The sequence below is a fragment of the Ascaphus truei genome, chromosome 2, assembly GCF_040206685.1.
Source record: "Ascaphus truei isolate aAscTru1 chromosome 2, aAscTru1.hap1, whole genome shotgun sequence".
In the NCBI taxonomy this organism is placed as follows: domain Eukaryota; kingdom Metazoa; phylum Chordata; class Amphibia; order Anura; family Ascaphidae; genus Ascaphus; species Ascaphus truei.
In genome coordinates, this window is record NC_134484.1 from 202,009,925 (window position 1) to 202,035,710 (window position 25,786).

General features: G+C 43.2%; 2 protein-coding genes across 2 annotated transcripts in view; one reads left to right on the forward strand and one right to left on the reverse strand.

Moving 5' to 3' along the window:
- MYLK4 (myosin light chain kinase family member 4) overlaps window positions 1-5,736 on the reverse strand; it is a 159,728-nt gene extending 153,992 nt beyond the window's left edge. The window contains exon 1 of the mRNA XM_075585825.1: window positions 5,420-5,736. Coding sequence (XP_075441940.1) covers window positions 5,420-5,457 — 38 coding nt within the window. The 5' untranslated portion in view covers window positions 5,458-5,736. The remainder of the gene's footprint in view (window positions 1-5,419) is intronic.
- Window positions 1-25,786, forward strand: part of WRNIP1 (WRN helicase interacting protein 1) — a 72,034-nt gene that overhangs the window by 9,424 nt on the left and 36,824 nt on the right. Inside the window, exons 2-3 of the mRNA XM_075585827.1 lie at window positions 2,454-2,645; window positions 5,464-5,696. Coding sequence (XP_075441942.1) covers window positions 2,454-2,645; window positions 5,464-5,696 — 425 coding nt within the window. The remainder of the gene's footprint in view (window positions 1-2,453; window positions 2,646-5,463; window positions 5,697-25,786) is intronic.

The window sequence follows — 25,786 nt, forward strand, 5'->3', positions numbered from 1 at the left end:
CGGCAAGCGGGGGAATTTTAAATTCCCCTAAGACCTGCGCTTCCGCAAGCGCGCGGAAGCGCAGGTGAGCCCCTACTAAAGCCGCTCTAATTGCGGCTGTAGGGGCTCAGTGCTGAGCGGGAGCGCGCCTCAGCGCGCTTCCGCCAGCAAGCAACTAACATGGCCGAGGCCTTATGTGGACAGTCCTGCTCTGTACTATTTTATGTTGCAACAAGTTGACTTTCAGTTTGTGACTTTGTATGTGGTTAATTGCTATAATGCCATTCTTGAATCATAGGGAAGACATGGAGCAGATTCATCTAGCGCCAATACAGATTAGCGCACCTCTTCCGGCATTTCAAGTTAACTGGAGTTGACGCCTGGTTTGATGGGCTTTCCCGTTTCAGCACTTAATGAATCTGCCTCATAGTCTACAGGCGATGTAGTTCCTGGTATACCAATGTAATAATAGTTATGCCAGAAACTAATAGAACTTCAGGTCTTTTTTGAGGTTTACATTTTTTTGAAACCCGACATTGTAGTGTAAAATCTATGGTAGGAGAAGCATAAGGCTGGGGCCATGGTACCGCAGACCGTGCAGAGGCGTCCGCATGCCGAGTGTTAAGGCAGTGTCTGCGTCCATGCGGCGGGAGGGGACGAGCGTTGCGCTAGAAATCAGCTGAAACGAATTTCTTGTCGCGACAGGACATCACGTGAGCAGTTCGCCCAATGAGGACGAACCAGCTCCATGACGCCCCCCATGGCCCGTCCAGCATGGCCAGGTATGAGCTCGCTCACTGACCAGCCTACACGCCTCAAGGCACCATGGCCCCAGCCTAAGAAGCGATGCGGAATAGGATCGTGAACTAACATTAGCTGTCGTGGGACATGTTCTGAATGCTTTGCTGATATTTAGCAAGTGTTAATCGCACACTGTGTCTGTAGAGATTAAATTCCACTCCAGGCATAGAGAGCCAACTGGGTTTTTTTTCACAGCATTATCCTCTAATTATGGATTATTTTTTTTCTCAACGTTGGAAAGCATAGTCTTGTTACGTCTATTCAGAAGCATATATGTCTGTGGAACCATTACAGTACTACTTTCTTTCACATTTACACTTAATACAAAACACAGTACAGTACATCTAATGCAAGTTATAATGTGGAACTCCCTTCACGGCAGAATGTAATAATACTGTGTTGTTTGGCTCCAGTGCTGGACACCCTGCCTGAAGGCTTCTTCTATTATATTACTCTGAAGATTCTTTTTAGACACAACAGTTGGACAATTAACAATGTTATAGTTGGTGATGCCTAAACTTGGCATTTGCATTGACATTACATGACCAATTCCATTACAAATCATAACTCGCTTGTTCTACCCCAGAGATCCTGTTAGATTTCAGTGTCGCCTTTAAAGATTTATTTATTCATTCCGTCACTGATTGCCATTAACATTAATCAATAAAACATCAATGAGTTTACCACTGTCACCTCCATTATAGTGATAACTATCACAGTATTACTATTAAATTGAATAACAAGTTTCATACCCTGTCTTTATGTTGCTGCTACAATATGTGTTGTGTTCCTGACAAAGAAACAGCACCTTACAATTGCCTTAACGTACCATAGAATGCAATATTTGCTGTTGTTCAAACCGGCAAAAATAAACCTCACTTTTTAAATATACTACAAACTGCTGCTCTTGCATAATTTTCAGTACCATCTTTATTCATTTATATTTTAAAGCATACCTTATTTTATTTTCTATTCTAAATATCTTAACCCTTTGCCAAAGTACCTCTGATAGCCAATCGGTTAAATACTCAAGTAAACTTGTATTCTTGTTAAGGAGCACTACCAGTATTGCACCTTTCATTGGTACACAAGATAACCCACTAGACCAGTGATGGGCAACATGTACTTCTAAGGCATATGCGCCCTTGAGCCTCGAAAGGGCTGTATATCGCCTTAATCTCAGTAATAAGTAAAACTGGTGTGTGTGTGTGTGTGTGTGTGTGTGTGTGTGTGTTGTCCGCAGCACTTTATAGTTAACATAATATTTTCTCTCTTCAATACATACAGTACAAACATTTAAAGTGGGTGCTGTTTTGGACCACCCAGGTCCTTTGTTGCCCACCAGGGTCCTGGATTGGACCATTCTATTTGTGCAATGTTTAAGACAACGAAAAGTGAGGTAGAGTAATAACGACTTTGTGGTTTAAAAAAAGAATACAAGCTTTCAGGATCACAAAGGTCCAGGCATATTTCTTAAGCTTGCAATTTATTTAAGCACGAGTTAGCTATTAAAGGTATCACTTCTAGCTTACTTTTCTTTGTCTATATTACGGACTAATACGATACTGTGCTATATTTAATGAGTGCTTTGTGAACTCCCCCCCCCACCCCAACCCCACTAATAGTTTTTATTTCAAGCTGGTAAATCTGTTTCTTTTCCTGTTTGTTTTCAGACCACATTGGCCCATATTATTGCCAAAAATACCAACAAGAACAGCACCAGGTTTGTATCCCTGTCGGCAACGAGTGCTTCCACCAATGACGTGCGAGAGTTCATCAAGCAAGCCCAGAATGAGCAAAGGCTTTTCAAGAGGAAAACCATCCTTTTTGTGGATGAGATTCATCGTTTCAACAAAACACAACAGGTAAGTCGGACTGCTAAGGGAAGTGGCCTACTCGGTCTAGAAACAAGCTGGTCAGCTCAACATAAATGTAATGGTATTATATTATACAGGTTCAACATCAATTCAATTAATCCTTTTGGTACGATTTCTTAGCAAGCGTGCATTTTAATCCTACAGTGTGGCTAAACCAGTCTTTTTCAACCTGGGTTCCTAGAAACCCTAGGTTTCCCTGCAATTTTCAGGTCTTTTGTTAAATTGAACCAAATAAGATGCATTGTAAATTCTTATCTCAGATGCGCTATCGGATATGGTTGTTCCTTACAATGTATCTGATCTCCGACACGCTATTACAGAGGGTTGTGGTTCCTTATAATGTATCTGATCTCAGATGCACCACTAGAGAGGGTTGGGGCTCCTTACAATGCATCCTGTGGAGTTTACAATCTTTTTTTTTTTTTTTTTTTTTTTTTGCGCCTGAGGCACAGGGAGATAAAGTGACTTGCCCAAGGTCACAAGGAGCTGACACCAGGAATTGGACCAGGTTCCCCTGTTTCAAACTCAGTGCCAGTCAGTGTCTTTACTCACTGAGCCACTCCTCCCTATCTGATCTAAGACGCGCTATTAGAGAGGGTTGGGGTTCCTTACAATGCATCTGATCTAAGACGCGCTATTAGAGAGGGTTGGGGTTCCTTACAATGCATCTGATCTAAGACGCGCTATTAGAGAGGGTTGGGGTTCCTTACAATGCATCTGATCTCAGATACGCAATTAGAGAGGGTTGGGGTTCCTTACAATCCATCTGATCTCAGACACGCTATTAGAGAGGGTTGGGGTTCCTCCGAATTTCACAATATAAATATACTGTAGGGTTCCTTAACCAAAAAAGGTTGCAAACCTGTCATTACATCCCTCGAGGTAACTCCTAGACTACTTCTTCCAGATCATATCTAGATATATAACTGGCCATCAGAGCTTTATTATCACTTTTTTTTTTTTAATTACAGTAGTCTTTTAGCCAAAAATTCAAACATATGATGAAAACATCTTATGTTTAGAAATAATTCTTAAAAAAAAAAATGTGAAGAATGTATTTGCATGGTTGAGCACTAATATGTGCTTTAACGTAATAATTCACTATCCACATTTTTTTTTTCTTGTCCCCCTCTAAAGCCATAACATTAGGATGTCCTCTGAACTAAAAGTAGCATAGTTTATCTCTGGAGGACTGTCCCGATTCAAGTGTTATTTAAAACAAGTAAATTAAATAAATTCAAATAAAAACATGCGAGGAGTTCTTTTGTACTGCCTGATTTTCTTTTAAAACGGAGGATTGCTGGTGTCTAAAAGCACTGTGTGAAATGCACTGTTGTGTTAACATAATCCCTGTGCTCGCCATAACGCAGAGCTCACCATGATAATGTCATGTAACTGATATCAGGTGTGAAAGACACTCCACAGCTCTGCTTGACAGATGTCATTCCTCCAAATCTGTCACTGGCTCAATTACTGTTTTTGTTTATTAAACCACATTAAGGTTATTCATAAAAAAAAAAGTGCACAAAATTGTGTACAATACCAAAACAAATTTATTGCTTATTCCTCGTTGCTCCAAAACAAATGTAATAGTTCTAATTCTTATCACAGAAGAGCACCCCAGAAATGCGAGGGGTAGCTGTCAATAAACTTGTATAGCTAGTAATAGATCCCAAACTTTCACTTGTTGTGTTTTTGGTCAAATGAATAAAAGACTTACAGTATTTTTCTCTGTTAATGGGTGTTATTTGCTAATAAAATAATGACGAGATTTTTAAAAAAATTGTATAGTCTTTTCTGGTTCCATTGCAGAGAAAAATAAAATAAATACTTTATTGAAAATAAATAAAATGAGGCAGTCGAGACCGTACCCCCCCAAAAAAATAAAATATTGTAAAAATGAATCAGTTGCTTTTGAAGGTATAACAAAGTCTAACATTTTATATGTGGTTTTAGAATAGGATTTCTCTCTAGTTTCCACTGTTTCTCCAATCAATACGTTTGAGTGCATTATGGAAAGCCATGCTCCGTTTCGTGAATGCAGCAGAGCATAATCCTGGTAGACTATCAAGTTTACACCATACGAAAAGAAGCAAAGAGCCTATGGCTTAAACGATTCACTGGAAGGATTCACTGCATTATCCAGAACAAACCTAAATTGTTGAATAAAATGACTTTCCTTAAATGCTACCTTTCTTAACTAGCTGATAAGTGGCTGAGTGACAGCTTGCATATTTAAGATCCTTCTTTTAGACTTTCAGAGAAGTCCAGAAAGGCAGAATTTACAGCCTGAAAGAGAGAAGACTTAAAAAAGCTCACATATTCTAAATACCACTTAGCTATGATATAGGCTAACTAGAAATTGTTGTAGCTACCTAATTCCATGCATGCATTATTTTTTGTTGTTGCCATTTCTTTGTTTTTTCTTTCATTTCCCCCTCCCCTTTATATACATATTAAAGGATGTCCTAATAGTAAAGGCTCTAGTCTTTTTAATATGCAAGAGCCTGATCAAAACCCAGTGTCAATTTTGTACTAAATACTGTTGAACACTTTACATATTGTTGGAACTATATACAAAATATATATATGTGTGTATATATATATATATATATGTGTGTGTGTATATATATATATATATATATATATATATATATATATATATATATATATATATATATATATATATATATATATATATATATAATTCATAAGCAATCTTACTGTTAAATAGTCTGTTTGCTTGTGGTGATCTTACTCACTCAGGGTACTTGATGTGCTCCTTCTGTCTTCCTCCCATGCCTAGGACACCTTTCTGCCTCACGTAGAGTGTGGGACAATCACTCTGATCGGGGCCACCACGGAGAACCCTTCCTTCCAGGTGAACAATGCCTTGCTGAGCCGGTGCCGTGTTATTGTCCTGGAGAAGCTATCTGTGGAAGCGATGGAGGCTATTTTGATGCGAACTGTAGACTCCTTGGGGATCAAGGTCCTGAGTCAGGATGGGCAGCCTGATAGCAGCGACAGCGATGCTTCTGAGTAAGTAATAGAGCAACAGCCAGGCGCCGGTACACAGAAAAAGAACGGTCTGACCTGTCAAGTAGCCAAGGGAGAAGGAGGGAGCAAAGGGGGGAAGGTGGAGCATGAACCTGTTGCAGCAAGCTAAAACTAATCCAGAGGGTTTGTCACTGGACCTTTTAACATTTCCACTGGGACAGAATATTGCATTGTGAGCCACTTTGGCACTGAAACATACCAATATTTTAAACCTGAAACTAAAATGTTGTTTTAACTTAATATTAATTAGGAACTAAAATTGACATTGCTTTTAAACCTGCTACTCATACCTAAATGCTAGTTAATATACTGCACCAAATAACATGTTTGCTTTTTAAGTTGGTTCCTTGGGGTTCTGGAATTTGCACTTCTGCATTTATTTATACAAATCCCGGAATACTGTCTAACAAATCAGAACTGGCCCCGTTCATTGAAAGTACCCACATGGCTGAAGTTGTATAGGGTATCTTCATCCCCCCCCCCTCCTCCCTCCTTAACAGGCTTTGGGACATCACAGCTGGGGAAAGCCTGTGTACTGTAACTCTGCCTCTGGAAACTTTGTTGTGCACAGAATGTTATTGAATGTAGAGGCATCGGATTACTGTGTGTGTGTTCAGAAGGGATTCCCTCAACTCTTTGAATTCCTTCCCTCTTACATACCGCTTCTGCCCCTGCTCTGTGTCGGAATCATTATAGCATTTCCTCTTAATCGTAATGGAGCCAATGTGGAGAACTAGTAACAGCACTGGCTTTGCATGTGGAGAATCCGGTTTAAACCTCGGCTCCTTGTGAGCGAGTCACTTTATCAACCTGTATGTATGCATAACTTTTATATAGCGCCATCCATGTACACGGCTCTTGACAGCAGAAAATACACATGACATAATTTAACATTATGGGAATAAGAGCTTCAGGCAGAAAAGTAACATTAGGAAAAGGAGTCCTTGCCCCCAAAGAGCTTATAATCTAAGTGGTAAATTGGCCGTATTTACAGAGACCGTAGGAGGGTGTTCTGGTAAGTGCGTCTGCAAGGGGTCATGGTAAATGAATGAGGTGTATAGTATCCTCCAACAGAGCCATCCATATGCTCTGTTAAAGAGATATCTTGCAAGATGGGCCTTAAAGATGGCGAGAGATGGTGCTATTCGGACTTATACCAGTTCCAGCCTCTGTGAAAACATCCAATCCTATAGACACTCTTCCTTTTCCTTGGAATGAAGCTTTGCCAGAGTGGTAATATTAATATTGACAGGCAAACATATATTGTTCCGTGCTCTACTTAAAATCCCACTAGAGAAAATATATAGTATATTAAAATACTGAAAAAGGTGACAGTGCTTAATCTTCGTAAGGCCAGATTCCTCTGCTCTTCAAGGTACCTCCAGGGGACCTCCAACACCATGCAATGACAGAAAAAGAGACAAGCACGACCTTGTTTCAGAAAAGTTCAAAAGATATATTTTGGACCACAAGCCCCAATTCTCACTTAAGTATAAAGTAATTCAAGTGCAGCAAAAACTTAACGAAGCTTAATGGGCAAATGAAACGCGTACGGTTCGCTAGGTGGCACTGTTTCTTCAAACCAGAGTATATATGATGAGACTAGAGTGCTTTTGGCAAATCGCCACCTTTGACGCTAGACGCCAGATGCTGGAGTGAGGAACCCGGAAGTGTGGAAGTGCACAGGGACGCCGGGAGCACTCCTGTTGCCGGCAGCTTCAGCTCTCCATAGGCACAACACCCCATGGGATACTCCACACACATTGGCAACACAGCAGTGATTATGAAACTTCTGTCCTATGTACCCTCTGATGCTGCACTTGAATTATTTTATACAGGTGCAGCCACGAGTATTCGAACACTTGCCTTGGAAAATCTGGGGCAATCTACCAGTAATGCTGCAACATTTCTGTGACATTTCTGCAGGCAGACTAATGGCCCATAGGATTAACACAGTGGGGGTCCCTGGCAGTCCCATTCAAACTGACCAGGGACCCCCGCTGTGTTAATCCGATGGGCAATTAGTCATTCTGCAGAAATGTCACAGAAATGTTGCAGCATTACTAGGAGATTGCCCCAGATTTTTCAAAGTAGTGTTAGAATACTCATGGCTGCACCTGTACTGTATGTATGTGAGAATTGGGGCTTGTGGCCCAAAATATATCTTTTGAACTTTTCTGAAACAAGTTCGTGCTCGTCTCTCTTTCTGTCATCACATAATATTAATATTGTTCATCATTTTGTATGTTATAGAACAATAGCCATAAACTAGGCTAAGTACATTTTATGGGTCAATACAGGGAAAGCCATGTTGAAGACTTCCCCCGCTCTACAAAGTAGAAGGTACACATATATGTTATAGTAAGTAGAAGATCCTCAGAAACCCGCTTGATTCAAATTGTGCTCAAAATAATCATTTATGGGTTGTTTATTGGGGTCTGACATCTGTTTTACTTACTGCATGACAGTAATAAATAAGGGCTCTTATAGGCTTCTGTTTTTATTTCGTCTCCAAGTAGCTCTCAGTAAACAGGTCTGTAGCAGTAAAGTTCATATGCTATCACTCGGAGTTTGATAGATGTGTATGCTGTCTTATTTTGGAGATTGGCACATACTATTGCCAACTCCTCTGTCCAGCAGTCTGCTGGCAAATTGAAAGCATTTGCATGAAAACACATTTGCGTCTGTAAAATTGATGATGAACAGTACTCATTACTGGTGCAGTATACAGGACCATAGAACTTAAGCAATGTTTAGCATACAATGTACAACATCACTCAGATTTGTTGTGAGAACATTCTAGGATTTGTGAAAGCATTGTCATTGAGTAGCAAACAAAATAGATTACATTTCAGTCCAATTGGTGTGGTCGCAAAGAAATATTTCTCTAATCTCTGTACAGATGTGAGCTGTGCTATTGGCTTCTGAGACATCATATTTATTTTGTAATTCATAAATGCATATTACAAATTTTCAACTGCAATAAATGCTGAGTTTGTATATCATAATACCACAATATAATATTTGTATAATCTGGTATTCGTTGAATTGTGTTCAAATATAGTGAACCAATTATGGGGAAAATAGCTTTATCTTAAACATGTAAAGATGTCAAGTCTTGAAAAATATATTAAGTGTATTGAAGTGTGCATATACAGAGACGTAAAGTATACAAACAGGGAATGCATAAAAGTGACCTAGAGAAAATGTAAAATAAAACACTTGCATAGCTGACACTCGCACAGAGACTCCGACGTTTCGGGCAGCAGCCCTTTGTCAAGAGTCTAAATAACCCATGAGGTTGGGTACCTTTTTTATTTATGTAGACGTAGGTGAATCTTCTCTGTCTGCAAATGTGTTCCGTCTGTGGACAGCCGCCATTGCCGCACAACACGGGTAAGCGTTATGTCATGCCGGTTTGTAGTCATGGCAATCCTGTATACAACGCTACCATTACTAACATCCTCTCCGTGTAAATGTTATTTGTGTTACATTAAGGGCAACATGCCCACTTAAACAGCTAGTTATAAAGGGCATAATAAGTAATATAATTTACATACATGTTAGCATATATACATGTAAATGGTAAACTGCTGTCCGAGGAACATCCGTGACCATCTCGCGGACACTCCCACTAGAGATTCCACAGCAGGCTGTAATGGACCATCGGATTAACACAGCGGGGGTCCCTCCGTTTTAATGGGACTTGCACTGTGTGACCCCTTTCGGTGACAAGCAATACATTTTTGGGCAAATGCTGCTTTTTATTTCAATGTAATGTGGTGGTTTTTTTGGTGCTTATTTTTTTTTTTTTTTTAGGTTGCCCATTGACTGCCATAGTGGCAACCCATGCCCATAGGGCATCGTTGTGCCACTGTGCCAATCGATGGGTAGAGAGGTAGGGGTTAGTTGTCCTAGGGAGGGTAGTTAGATCTCCCGGGTGGGTAGCGGAAGGGGGTGTTATCCCCTTAATTACCATAGTGGTTAATAACCTAGCTCCTTGTTCCTGACCTTGGCTGTCCTTCGGACTCCACTCCTCTGTACTCCTGACCCCGCTACCTCGACCAATCTACACTACAGACGCGCCCACGTGGCTATGGGTTGGTGTTCATATCCCCACCTTGGCCTCACTCGCGGTCCCACCTTGTTTGTGGTGAGCACTCCCTTACACCATCATGATGCCGGGGGTAAGTAAAACTTTTTTTACTATATGCTAACTGGGTAATTCTTTGGTTGTTTTAATTTGTAATGAGCACATAACCTATTATCCAGATAAGAATAGGGAGTTTGCCCATTACTGTACTGTATGTGGGGGTGGGGGGGGGGGGGTTAGTGTATTGTATTTATGTTTGAGAGCAGAGGATGTCTGTGAATGGGGTAGTTGCCCCAGGGTGGGTGCTTAGGCCTCTCATGAGTAGTGGGAGGGGTTAACCCTTTAATTACCATAACGGTTACTACCCCTAAGGTAATGAAGGGGTTAAACCCCCCCCCCCCACTCCTGCAACCTTCCCGGTAGGCCAAACCACCCACCCTGGGGCAACTACCCCGTTCACTCACCCCCTCTACCTCCAATAAACCAGGTAGTCTGGATTTAACCTTTCATTGCTTTAGGGGTTTGCCGCTAATGTAATGAAGCTGGTTTTATTTTATTTTGATAACATAGTATTGCAGCAGGGGGTCTCCGGAGCTGAACCACATTGATTTTCAGGTCTGGGGACCCCCTGCCTCCCGAGTTACAGGGCCCATTATGGAGTGCCGGTATCCGCTTGCATTGGTCACGATCACGTGAGCCATGACGCGGGAGAATTTAAACATGGCCACTGGGATAACGACACCCCATTACGGGGCATGTAACTCGGGAAGTAGGTGGTCCCCGGACCTGAAATCAATGCGGTTAAGCTCCGGAGACACCATGCTACAATACTGTATTAATAAAATAAAAGCCCCGCGATCGCCTATTAGAGGTGCACAGGTAGAGTGATTCAGTCTATCTCTTACTGCGCATCTATTACAGACCGGTGAAGCCAGGTAGGATTCACGCAGCGCGAGTTCCATTAAAACGGAGGGACCCCCACTGTGTTAATCCTATGGGCCATTAGTCTGGCTGCTGGAATTTCGCGGCACGGGAGAGGATGCCGTGCGGCTCCAGCATTGCAAGTGGTTCAAAACCAGCAGTTGCAGCTGTATACACAAAGAGTAAGTGCAACATAAAACTAATATATCATAAACAGAACATCACAGATTCTCAGACTGAATAGACAGAATAACACTCAGATGGCTTGCATTATCTACATTTCTAATATCTGCAGTAACATATTTGATGACATTCTGGCATAATATTTGCTGAAATTATTCAACATTTCTGACCACATGTATATTTAAATATCCAAACACGCTAGAAAAATCCTATCCACCTGCACTGACCTTATCAACTGCAGTCTTGCATCATGTGCTCCCTTCCGTCCAGCAATCCACACTCTCTTCCCCACCCCCCTCCAGTTATTTCCTCCCTAACTATAAAAATATACCCAGCCACCCACAGCAGTGACCACACCTCTGCTCCGCTACTTCTCGGATGCCTCCCAGGCGGTTCCAAGCATCTCCTTTTCCACTGCAGGTAGGGTGAGTCTGCTTTGAGGCTGCGTGGCACGTCTTTGCCTAAGCATCTGTAGCAGATGCAATATAAAATAACAGATCTCCCCAGACTCCATCTCAGCACATCATGGAGGCTCTGCTCGGGCCCCCTGCCCCAGCCTCTGCTCAGGACCCCCTGCCCCAGCCTCTGGACCCCCTGCCCCGTTTCTTTTTTTTTTTTGCGACCAAATGTAGACATGGCGATATATCGTTATTGCAATACATTTCTTAATATCTTTATTGTGGTGATAACTTTGTCGCCCAATCCTAGTAGTAGCTGGGTGCTGTCCAAACATTTACACAAAGAATTATGCATGCAACTACTGCCTTGAGCTTGATTTAGTAACACTTAAAGCCTATAAAAAATGAGTTTGAAATTAGATCTCAAATCGTACAACTTTTATGTAGCCCGTGTAGGTACTAATTGTAATTTTACATACGGATTGCTATTCTTTGGAAATATCATCCGTACCTATTGATCTGTGCTAAACTTTAGGATGCATTCACATTCACCATCAAACCTGCAAATACCATATTTAGTATCATACTGTAATCATGTTTTTCCAACATCGTACAGTGTTGCTGTTATTAGGAAGTTTATTCAGTGGCAATAAAATAACAGTGATGAGTTCAAGTGGGTTCACCTTTTATCACATAACAATTTCTGTCCACACTCCTCCCTGCCCAACCTTTCATTCCTGGCACAGCTAGTAGGACATATCTAAAACATTTGTTTTTCCACTACAGATAATAACATTGTTTTCCTGTGCAGTGTTTGCAATTGCATTGGAAATTAAAAAATGGACTTCAATAATTCTCATTTATTTGAAATATATATTAAACATGTAAGGTAGGATGAGATGAGAACAAACACACAGATAACCAGCAAGCCTTCAGACCCCCCCGCCCCCCCCCCCCCCCCCAAATTAACAGTGTGTGTGTGTGTGTGTGTGTGTGTCAAAAGGAGTGCAAATGGGCATTGCTAATTGTAAAAACAAGAAGTCACTTTCAAGGCATGACCATAATATCGCAACCTGCTTACTTGGACAGTGGGGTTTCAGGGTTTCTGAGAGCTTGCTGGGTATCTGTGTGTTTGTTTTCTTTGTACAGCTGGTCTCAGCTGTTTTGGAGGTTAGTGGCTTCTCCCAGCCAGGGTTTAAAGCTCACCCCTCCCCACTGTCCAGGTAAGCAGGTTTTCTTTTCATGCAGGTGGTTGCGATAGGTTCAATGCCAGGACCATCCTTCCCCTAATTATAGAGGTAAATAAGGATTTTAACCAGTTCGTGTTAGGACCTGCGATATTATGGTCATGCCCTGAAAGTGGCTCGCAGGCTTATACGCTTTGGCCAAAGGGTTAACTAAATGACCCCTTTTTCAAGAGATATACAGGCAGTCCTCGTTTTACAACGCTTCGTTTTACAACAAATGGCTTATCCAACGCTATGCAATGCATACCTATGTTCATTTTTACAACGCCAAAACGGCTTATCCAACGCTCTTACGACGCTTTGCAACGTTGTGTGTGTGTGTATGTATGTATGTATGTATGTATGTATGTATATATATATATATATATATATATATATATATATATATATATATATATATATATATATATATATATATATATATATATATATATATCATTCATTGTAACATCGCCGGAAGAAGAGATCAGTGTATCTCGAAAGCTCGCACAAATAAAAGCATTTCGTTAGCCACAGAACGGTATCATCTATTTATTTTCTGATTATTGAAGCTCGGCTAACACGGTACTGATACCTCTACATATACATATACATAGGGCAGTTGGCACACTGTAAACAGATAATCCACTGATGCTTATCCCATATATGCACATACACAGATTTTACCAGATGGGGTTCCGGGAAATAACGAGACATCACACAGCCACGTCCCTGAGGAAGGTCACACTTTGATGACCGAAACGTTGGATGCAGTGCCATGTTTTTATCTTGAATACAATATCTCTGGATTTCCTTGGCTGTGTGCTGTCTCGTTTTTTCCCGGACCCCCATCTGGTAAAATCTATCTGTGTGTGTGTGTGTGTGTGTGTGTGTATATATGTGTGTATATATATACACATACACAGCATTGCAAAGCGTCGTAAGCATATATATAATATTATATTATACTATATAATATTATACTATATAATATAAATAATATATGTTATATTATATATATAATACAGTATATACACTATATAATTTGTGTGTGCTGCATATCTTATTGCCTGCGTTATATATTTGGTATATTTTAGTGTTAAAAAATGCCTTCAGGAACGGAACCTTTCATTTAAACAGTATTCCTATGGGAAAACGTGTTTCGCTTTACAACGTTTCGCTATCACGCCATTTTAAGTAACGCATTGTGTCGGATAACCGAGGCCTGCCTGTATAGGTATTTCACTGTGTATTTTTGTCACGTTGGATGTTGCTCTGGACTTCTTTGTCTCTAGGATGAGATGAGACCATACATATAATAACGATTGGTAACCCCTCTGCTGTTGGATGAGTTTGCCAAAGCTCAAACTTCAATGGATTGTAGAGGCAATTGTGATAGTGAAATGTCGTCATAGCAGACTATTTTCATGGTAAGCATTTAGTCATATGCAGAATACCTGTATAAGTTTGCAGTTTTCTTGCAAAAATCTGTGTATGTATTTCGGACAAAATTCCCCATTGACTTCAAAATCACTGTAGATGTTGTAAAATACCGTAATTGTATTGTTATTACTGATTGAAGATTTTAATGACCTTGAAGTAGTGTGTTTTGAAAAGTTGTGACTACCATTGGCTAAAATAATTGTGCCAGTTTGTCGATGCAGACCATTTGTCTTTTATCTTTGTTGAGTTCTTTACAATGCCAGAAACAGTTTCTGTATCTGATGTCACATGCCCTCTTACCCCTGTTGTGTTTTTAAATGGCATGGCGTTTGTCACTGTAATTCTTTGAGGGGGAGGGGGGCGAGAGAGAGTAGAACCAACTTATAAAGCTTTGCAGATTTACGTGTCTGAACAACCTGGCATTGTCCCTGACCAAACTATGTGATCCTCATTCCAAATATTCTATTGAATAGTGTGGTACAGTGGGAGAATTTTCACCTGTGCAGGGATGTCTGAACACTAAGACAGCCCCTGTATAAACTGTGCCCTAAATGGGAAAGAAAAATTACTCCTATCTTTACATTGTAATCCGTGCTGATGAACCGATGTTCAGCAATAACACTGGAAAGTGTTTTATACCTTTTTTACTAGACGAACACAAGATGTACTCACGTTGTTTTTAAAATTACTTTTTTATATATCTCCTAACTATTGAACTTTATCAGCCGGGCTGCTGTGCAGAACACAAAACTGTCAGCGCTGCTCTCTTAGGCATAGTCCATAGAGACTGAAGCCGTGCGGAGGTGCGCTGAGGGAAAGCGGTGCTTTCCCTGGCCTTAGAGCGCGCACCATCCATGGGCGTGTCTGGGGGCGGGCCAGTGACGTCACGGAGCTGGTTCGCCCGCATTGGGCGAACCGCTCACGTGACCGGCCCTGCGCTCCAGCAAGTGAAGAAACTAAAGATTTCTTAAGATACCCGCTTCCGCAGGCGTGCAGAAGCGTGCGCGAGCCCCTGCTAAAGCCGCTCTCATTGCGGCTGCAGGGGCTCAGTGCCGAGCAGCAGCGCGCCTCAGGACGGGTCAGCGCCTAAGCGTTGACCATGCCCGAGGCCTTAGGACTCGTCCAGGGTGGTGCTGAGCGTTGCGACAATGCACGTGTCCTGCGTGAGTGGGTGCGCCTGCTCGGTGCTCAGCCGCTTGCTGAGCGAGCAAATTAGAATTTGCCGCTCACAAGCGCGTCACGTCAGCGGTTTGCCCAATGAGGACGAGCCAGCTCCATGACGTAGAGGCCGCGCGCGCACCTAGCCGGCCAGGAATTGTCCGGCCGAGCAGGGCGCTGCGCTGGAGTGCCAGCGCGCCTCTACCCACCCTGGACGAGGCCTTAGCAACAGTTGTGCCGGCAGAGAAATGCTTTGGATTGTTCTGTGACCTTTTAAATTACAGATGTAGCCAAAGTTATTATTTCTGTAGTTGTGTTGCAGCGGGACATACAGAACACACCATTGGGAGAAGCGGTCATTGTTTTGAATCAGAAGTGCGCAAGAAACGGCTGGGCCATTTCTCCTGCGGGAGCGCGCCAGCGGCTGCAACAACGCTGGCTACATCTGTACCTTTACTTAAGTGGTGCATCCCAGGGTATCATTAGGCTATGGTCTCCTGTTTTCTGCCATAGATACATGTAATGCAGATTGTAACTCTATTCATTAAATATTTAGCATTATGAATACTGTTCATTCTAGTTTCTGTACTGTGCCTGTAACAAGTTATTGTGAGACTAATGTGACATTTGATTTAATGTGTTTAAGAGGCCAGATAAAACATAAAAAGGCGCAAAATTAGAGAAAAAACAAAAATCAAATACCATTCAATGATTTTTATGTATATTAAATACAATAACACATTACAATAAAGAGAAGGGATCATAAAGATCCTAACATCATCTCATCAAGATATCATTGCCACAGAAAAACCTGTCCCAAAATAAGTCTGAAGGCTTCTCAGTACCCCCCAAGGGCTCACAATCCAAGATGGAAAGGAGTAAGTATGGTAAAGGGCTGAGTCCCTAGATGTTCAGGGAAAGCAACTTAGCTTATAGGTATAGCGTCTTCGTGGAGATGAGATGATCGTAGCTTCCGGGTATCGTCATCACGATGACACGTCGCTGCGTGAGGACCTTACCGCAACATGTTTCGCGCCTTAAATGTCCTGTGGCAGGTTAAATGACAAAAACACAATACCCAACCTTCAATCAGGAACGCACCACTAATTGCCAATGAGCCGCTCAATCCGTGCCGATCAATGTTGGTATATTAGAAAAGCAATGGCACACGAGCAGAAATCAAAAAACGGGTTAAAACAAACTTATCAACAATTTAAAAGTTACCATAAAATATATAAAGACAGGCGTAAATGCACAATTGACTAAACACGTGAAAGAGACATAAGGTAAAGAAAATACATATACACAACATAACAACCAACATGACATATAATATTCTAATAACAAAAAAATATATGTAATCTTTCTCCCAAACACAATATACTGTATACATGTGTAAACCCTGATATTAAATATTTCCGTATAAATGACAAATATAAAGTGTATATCAAACCCTCTAAATAAAATGCTCTTAAGGTTGTGAATATAAATAAACTTTCTACATTTATATAAAGATATATACATATATCAAAAACTAAATATCACAACAATAATCCATAACCAACATAACATGAAAACATATAAGGTTCTAAACAATATAATCACTTCCAGCAGGATCAAGAAAAAGGCAATAAAAACTGAGAACGAGTGTTGAAATATCCTACATTAAATAACAAGAGGGATACTATTTCAAGAAGGGAACTAGTTCTATTAGTTCATTTAAACCTCCTGGCGCTTTGCTAGCTTTGGGTATAAATCCCAAATTGTTCGTTTTTGGAGGAGAATGTTATCCCTATCTCCTCTCCTTAGATCTCTAGGAACAATTTTGATCCCTCTAAATTGTAAGCCATCCGGTTTACCATCATGATGGGTCAAAAGGTGCTGCGCCAAGTTGTGCATTTTCTTCCCCTTCTCTAAATGGCGCTGAGCATTTTTTATTCCACTTGTATGTTCACCAATTCTCGTTTTCATTGGTCTTATTGTCTTGCCAACATACCATAAGTGGCATGGGCAATCCATGTCATACACAACATATGATATTAAACAATTAATAAATAGTTTAATATTGTGTATTTTGCCCGTTTTCCTATCACATATGCTTTTATCACGCGCCATGTACTTGCACATGACATATTTGCCACATATGTAATTCCCTACAGGTTTACAAAGAAAATTCCCATTAGAAACTGATTGGGCTGTTACCCTTTTTAATGCTCTAGGGGCCAAGATGTTTTTAATATTTCTTGCCTTTCTAAATGCTATTTTAGGTTTAGCTGCAATCATATCATGTAAAATGGGGTCCATTTGCAAGATACCCCATTGCTTTTGTAGAATCTTTCTTATTTTTCTCTCTTGTTTGCAGAATCCTGTGCTTTAAAGTGGTGTTATACCAGATTCATTTTCTATCACATTTGCTGTACGTTTCTTAGGAATTCATAATTGGTCTCTTGGGTGATTTTACTTGGATAGATTTGTTCACAAGTAAATCATCATAACCTTTATCGGTAAACCTCTTGTCTAAAAGTCCTGATTGTTCTTCAAAGTCTGTTCTTTGAGAACAAGTCCTACGAACTCATATCATTTGGCCATAGGGAATATTGTTAAGCCATTGATTACAATGATTACTACGGCAGTCCAAATATGGGTTTACATCAACTTGCTTAAAGTATGTTTTTGTAACAATTTGATTATCTTGAAATTAAAAGTTGAGGTCCAAGAAGTTTATCTCAATATGTTGGTTCGCACCACTCAATTGAAGATTTGTCATTATTATTTAAGTACAGTAACTGGTAAAGTTATTTAGATCTTCCAAAGTTCCTGCCCAAACAATTAGAATATCATCTATATATCTCCGATTAATATTTTAGATGTTGAGTGAACTTGTTTGAATTCCAAATATAGTCCAATTCCCATTTCCCTATAAACAGTCCCGCATAATTGGGGGCAAAAGGGGTCCCAGTGGTCTGGAGCTAGAATTGACCCTCAAACAAAAAATAGTTGTGATTCAATATAAAAATAATACTATCAACTATAAATTGTTGTTAAATAGTGCTTTAAAGAATAATCCTTGTGCAGAAAGTAAGAAACAGCTTCAACACGTTTTTAACTAATTAATAACATCTGTGCTGTCCCTTAAAAAAGAAGGAAGTGCTGCAGTGCGTGGTGCCAGAAACGTATCAACATTATGTGATACATTAGATTGATTTGAATCTATCCCAGACACAGAGGGATGGCTAGGGGGATCCATCAAGGTTTTATGTATTTTGGGGATATGGTACATTATCGGAACGTGGGTATGCCTTATAAATATAGATAAACTCTTTTCCTGATAAAATACCTAAAGTTTGGGCACAAAGGAGATGTTCTTTGAGGATTACTTGATTTTTTAAGGTTGGGTCCCCAGCTAAGCGTTTATATGAGACCCCATCTTCCAGGAGGCGAAAGGCCTCCCTAAAATAATCCTCATGATCTTGGAGAAGAGTATCCCCACCCTTATCAGCCTGGCGCATAATTAGATCACCATTTTGATTTAATTCCTTAAGGGCCCTTCTCTCCTGTTGACTAAGATTGTCCTGTATCATACAGTACCGTTTGTCCCTACACATTATTTTAAATTCTTTCTCCACTAACTTGCCAAAGAGTTCCACATAGGGATTCGTGTGGATAAAACACAGATTTGGGCTTCAGGGTAGTGTGAATAATATTTTTGAAGTGAAACTTCTTTAGTGGCACCTCTGATGGGATAAAACTGGATAGATGGGGGGCGAAATGTGAAACGGAAGTGACGTCACGTAATGGACGCCGCTCCGCTCACACGCCCCCTGACACATGTGGCTCCTAATCGCCGCCACACACCTCACCCTCCCACACACGCCTCACCCTCCCACACACGCCTCACCCTCCTAAAACTGCCGCTGTTCCGCCGCCTGCTGCCATGCCGCACGCCACGCATGCGCAGAAGCGGCTGGCAGCGGCGCCGTTCACCGCCCACTGCCATGCCGCGCGCCACGCATGCGCAGAAGCGGCTGGCAGCGGCGCTGTTCCCCGCCCGCTGCCATGCCGATGGACAGGAGGAGGGAGGCTGCTGCTGGCGCCGCCGCCGCTCGTAACAGCCTGGGAATAGGGTGGTTTGAGCGCGCCGCCGGGGGGTGGGGAAGGGGGGAGCTTGAGCGCGCCACGCATGCGCAGAAGCGGCTGGCAGCGGTGCTGTTCCCCGCCCGCTGCCATGCCGTGCGCCACGCATGCGCAGAAGCGGCTGGCAGCGGCGCTGTTCCCCGCCCGCTGCCATGCCGATGGACGCGCCGCTCCTAACAGCCTGGGAATGGGGGGGTTTGAGCGCGCCGCCGGGGGGTGGGGAAGGGGGGAGCTTGAGCGCGCCGGTGGGGAAGGGGGGAGCTTGAGCGCGCCGCCGGGGGGTGGGGAAGGGGGAGCTTGAGCGCGCCGCCGGGGGGTGGGGAAGGGGGGAGCTTGAGCGCGCCGCCGGGGGGTGGGGAAGGGGGGAGCTTGAGCGCGCCGGTGGGGAAGGGGGGAGCTTGAGCGCGCCGCCGGGTTGTGGGGAAGGGGGGAGCTTGAGCGCGCCGCCGGGGGGTGGGGAAGGGGGGAGCTTGAGCGCGCCGCCGGGGGGTGGGGGGGTATCTGCTCAGAAGACTCAGACTGAGCCCCCCCGGGTCCGCAGCTCCGCCGGGGGTGGGGGGAGTCAGGAGAGAGGGGGCAGGACACAGACAGAGAAGACATATGGTGTGTACACACAGAGAGATACACATACACTGACATACACACACTGACTGACACATACACACATTGACACATACACACACTGACACACACACACACACACACACTTACTCTGACGCACACACGCACACTGACGCACGCACGCACACCCCAGTGATGTACCGAACACCGCCCCTGAATGATGTGCCTATTCCTTCCCACCCACTGTGAGCTCCCCCACCCGCTCAACATTCATGATGCTGGTACTGCTGCCAATAAACACATACACACACACACTGACGCATGCACACTTTGACGCACGCGCACGCACACTGACTGTCACACATACGCACGCACACTGACTGACACACATACGCACGCACACTGACTGACACACATAAACTCACTGACTGACACACATACACACTGACTGACACACATACACACACTGACTGACACACATACACACACTGACCGACACAGAGAGACATTCACACAACACAGAGAGAGAGAGACATACACTGACACACACACACACACACACATTGACTGACAGACACACACACACTGACTGACACACACACACACACACACACACACTGACTGACACACACACACACATACACACACACATTGACTGACACACATGCACACACTGACACACATGCACACACTGACACAAATACACACACTGACCGGTCCAGATACATACACTGACCGGCACAGATACATACACTGACTGACACACACACACACACAAACAAACACACATACATACTCTCTGACTGACACACATACATACTCACTGACTGACACACATACATATACACTGACTGACACATGTGTGCCGAGCACGCGCGTTATAAGTCAAAGTCAAAGAAGTTTCACTTACTATGCGCGTGCACCGCACACACAGCTTTTTTTTTAGCATCATCACTATCCATATATAAACTCAAAAGATCATGTAACGTATCTTCATCCCTTATCTTCGAAGATACATTACCAATAAGTGTATCATTTTGTACCTCCAGTAACCTTTTATTTTCATCAGCTAATTCCAACATATTCTGAAAAAGCATCTCATCTAATGTGTTTGCATCCACATAGGAATCATATACCGACCCCTCTCCAATATCATCACAAGATATAATTGTATCCTCAATAATTTGAGTATAATCTACTTCTCTTGTAGAGGGTGTGGAAAACTTTGTAGCAAACTTTGTGAAATGCCTTTTTCAGTGTGTTTTTTTCTTATGAATTATTGTAAGTCAACATACAAGTTGAACTCATTTGGCTGATTGATTCACAGGGGAGAAAGTAAGGCCCTTAGTGAGGACATTGACCTGTGCTGTGGATAATTGGCATTTAGATACATTTATAAATGTCGAGTTCTTTTAACATTTCGGCTGTGAATTCTGTTTTGGAGTGGAGCTCGGTTTTGTTTCCCTTACCTGTGCTCCCCCTATAGCAGCGACAAGCAAATTTTTGGAGCTGCGGCCCCCTTCCCAGGAGCCGCAGCGTTCTCGCCCCCTCTCCCGATGGCTCGGCGTAAAATTACGTCGCGGGTCACGTGATGTGACGTCATTTGACGCACCGCGTCGCCGAAGACCCGGCTGGCAGCAGGTAAGTTGGTTACAAAGGCCTCGAGCCTCCCCCGGCATTGCATTTAATGCCCAGTTCCTCTGTAACCGCTCGCGCCCCCCCTGCAAATTCTCCCGCCACCCCAGGGGGGCGCGCCCCCCAGTTTGCGCATCGCTGCCCTATAGGTCCCTTTTTTCTTCCTCCTCTTAACCAAGATGTTGTTTCCGGGGATCGGAGGGGTAAGGTTTCCTTTTTTGGGATTGCTCCCGTACGCTGGTGAAAATCCTTCTCCTTACCGGATGGAGTAGAAGGGACTGGGGGAGTAGAGGGTTCAGAGTCACTAGCTGAATACTCACTCTGAACCTGAGGTATATTATCCTTCCCATTGGCTTGATGTTTTCTAGATTGTTATATATTATCTAGTTTCTGTTTTGTACCATGCGAAGGTCCTCTAATCATGTTTCTCTCTTTTGTTATAGTCAAATCTATCATCATGATTTTTTTTATTTATATATATATCTATATATCTAGCAACTGTAAATATTACTGTATGCTCATTTGCATGTCTTAGACAGGTCTGCAACCCTGTCTTTCCCCATTGTCACCCAGCATACAGCACTTCCACTGCAGCAAGGGATTCTGGGAAATGACATGCAAATGAGCACTCAGTGCCACCTTTTGTCTCAAGCTCGTATTACACAAGCCAATGCATGCTGTTTTAAACACAGCTTTTAAACAGAGGCTGGGATGAGATGCAAAGCCATTAGACCTACTCACATACATGTTTCAACCTTGATGGGTATCATCAGTGTGAGGCTGGTCTTAATGGCAAGCAGGTTTGAGACTAGACTAGGTAATCACCACTGTCATTAAGGTTATGGTGGGTAAAAAAGTGACAAAAACCCTCCACAGTAAAGCATAAAGCAACTGTAAATATTACTGTATGTTCATTTGCATGTCTTCTGCATCTGCAGCAAGGGATTCTGGGAAATGACATGCAAATGAGCACTCAGTGCCACCTTTTGTCTCAAGCTCGTATTACACAAGCCAATCCTCAATATCCAGTGGTAGACAAATCACCCAAAAATCTACTGGCCCCTTAAATTGAATAAATTCCTAGTAAGAACAACATTTGTTTTTGACATAAGTTTATTTATTGTATGACATTATACTATAATTAGTCCTGGTTACGTGTGTGTGTGTGTGTGTCGGATTTACAAAAAAAAGCCAGATGTGAATGACTAGTTTCCTGCACTCTTTATCCAGTGTCTGGGTGCCCCCTGGGATCTTACCTGATCCGCAGTCCCTCAATGTCCAGGTACCTCATTCCCGCAATGTTATAAATTGGAGGGGAGGCGTTCCCTACCTGTCTTCTGGGTTACGGGGGATTCCGATGTCTCCTGTCTGGAGCTTGAGAGTCAAATCTGGAACAAAGCTGTATAGATTATTTCGGTAAAGTATAGGACAGTTAATATATACAGGGTAAATAAGATATCCAGATACATTGAGGGGAGAGAGACAGAGAGGGGGGAGACCGGGGGGTGGAGTGACTGACTGACTGGGGGGTGATTGACTGGGGGGGTAACTGACTGACTGGGGGGTGACTGACTGACTGGGGGGTGACTGACTGACTGGGGGGTGACTGACTGACTGGGGGGTGACTGACTGACTGGGGGGTGACTGACTGGGGGGGGTGACTGGCTGGGGTGTGGGTGACTGACTGACTGGAGGGGGGGTGACGACTGGCTGGGGGTGGGGTGACGACTGGCTGGGGGTGGGGGGGTGACTGGCTGGGGGGGGTGACTGGCTGGGGGGGGTGACTGGCTGGTGGGGGGGGTGACTGGCTGGTGGGGGGGTGACTGGCTGACGGGGGGGGTGACTGGCTGACGGGGGGGTGACTGACTGACGGGGGGGTGACTGACTGACGGGGGGTGACTGACTGGGGGGGGTGGTGACTGACTGACTGGGTACCTCTGGTGTAACACACACACACACACACTCCCATACACTCACACACACACACACACACACACACAAACATTCTCCCATATACTCTCTCCCTCTCCACGGGGGGGGGGGTGGAAGAGAGGAAAGGCCGTGACCAGCACCACCACCACGCTTCTGCTCCCTTCTCCCGATCCGCAGGCTGACACAGGGACCGGGTGGGAAGCGGTGACCTGAGGGGACATCTCCGCTCCCATCTCCCGCCCCGCGGGCTGACACAGGGACCGGGGGGGGGGAAGCGGGGACCTGGGGGGGGACAGCACCGGGACTGCTGGGGCTCGGCTCACCGCAGCATCCCAGGCCCAGGATAGCTACCTCGGCTCTGAAGGGGGGGTGGGGTGCGGTAGTGTGTGGGTGTCCCCCCCTTCCCCCGGTACCTGGTCCAGTCCCCGTTGCCGCTGACTCCGCCTCAAGTTGGCATCAGGAGCACTTTCCCTTCAGGCCCCGCAACACTTTTGGTGGCTCCTGTCCGCCCCTCCCACGCAGGATGAGGCTAAGGGGGGGAGGGGGCTGACACTGCTCATGTGGCGCGCTGCTTTAGCTGCACGGCCATTTTAAGTGCAGTTGGAGGAGAATGCCAAAAAGCCGCTCCTCCGAAACAACTCGCCAGGGAGTAAAATGCAGTCGCCCCGGGCGTCCAGGGGACTGTATTTGTCGAAGACTGTATGTGTGTGTATGTATGTGTGTGTGTGTGTGTGTGTGTGTGTGTGTGTGTGTGTGTGTGTGTGTGTGTGTGTGTGTGTGTGTGTGTGTGTGTGTGTGTGTATGTATATCTTATTTACCTCATGGTTCTGTGTGTAATTACTGTACTACCTTTAGATTTTGTCAGCAAGGTTTTTTCCTCCCTCTCTCTCCTTTGGTACAGTAGATAATGTCTTGTTTTTAAATGATTACTTTTTTCTGATCTTTGAGAAGTCTTTTCAATTACATGACTTTCCTTGTGTCTTGCCTAATTGTACTGTTTGTTAACCTCATAATCTATTTTATCTCTTATGTATTTTTACTTTTTGAGGTTTATCTGAGTAATCTCATAACCCTCTATTTTTTCTTCCAATTTTTTCTCAAAATAAACTAATGCTTCAACAGGCATTTCTTTTACGACCTGCTCTTTTAACTCTGCAATTTGTTCTCCCAAACTCTTCAAGTGATGATACGTTCATCTATTAGCAATTGCATTATCTGCAAAGAACAGTCATCCATAATAGTATGCCATTTGTTAATGAACTCCTCGTTGTCCAAAACCATATGTGGGCATTTTGAGGAGTCTTAAGTCCTCTTGGAATTCTTTTAGCTTTCTACTATTTTAACAGGGCAGAGAAATGTTTTTGATATGGTCAATGTTTATGCTTCCTTAATAATAAGTACATGCCAAGACCATTTTAGCATGCGGTGAATATATCCTTGATTCTTCACAAGGTCCCAGGACAGGATGTGCGTACGTACATCTGTCACCATACTCTGACACATGCAAGAGACTTTCCATCTACTTAATTTTCTCTGTGTCGCGGTTAGGACAGAACATTGCTGTGCTACTTTGTCCTTTCTTAACAAGCTGCTATTGCCCAATACTGTGGTAGAATGCACATGAAAGCACTCAACCACCTGGCACTGGCAGTCACTTTGAATTTAGCAGTTTACATTTGGAAATCCTCTTGGCTCCTTGGTAATGAGAAGTGTTTAGAAAAAAGGCCATACTGTATGAGTCTTTCCTACACTGTATACTCATCAATGCAACCTTCATCTGTTAATAGACTTTTGCCTTCTGGAAGCCCTAATGAGGATCTCTGAACTATTAGTTTGCACCATCACTCTCCACTACCATAGCTGTAATGAGCACAGCACGACATGTGTGTGGTATATATTACCTGCACTCCTAGTTGTGTTAGAGCCCTTTATTTAAAGTGCATTTCTATTTGGCTGAGAAAACGCAACATTTTATGAGGAACTTAATTGAATTGGCTTCGTAAAAATTTTTTGGTCTTTTCCATGGCAAACATTTGGTTTCTTGTGTACAAATGAAGACATTATCTGTGCTAAAACATGGTGAAGACGTTATTCTACATAAAAATAGAGTAGATAGAGCAAATCCAACCCACACATTATTATGAACATCCTCGTTTATTTGTAAAGCGCCAACATATTCCACGGTGTGGTACAGTAGCGATAGAGAATGACATTAATTACGTAAACAGAATGACATACAAATAAGGAGAAACAAGCGCAAACAGATATAGGCGGTATTGAGGGACCAGCGCTCAATCTAGAGCAGTGATTCCTAACTTTTTTTGTTTGGAGGAACCCTTGAAGTATTTTGAAAAATCTCGGGGAACCCCTATCTGGCTGACACATATT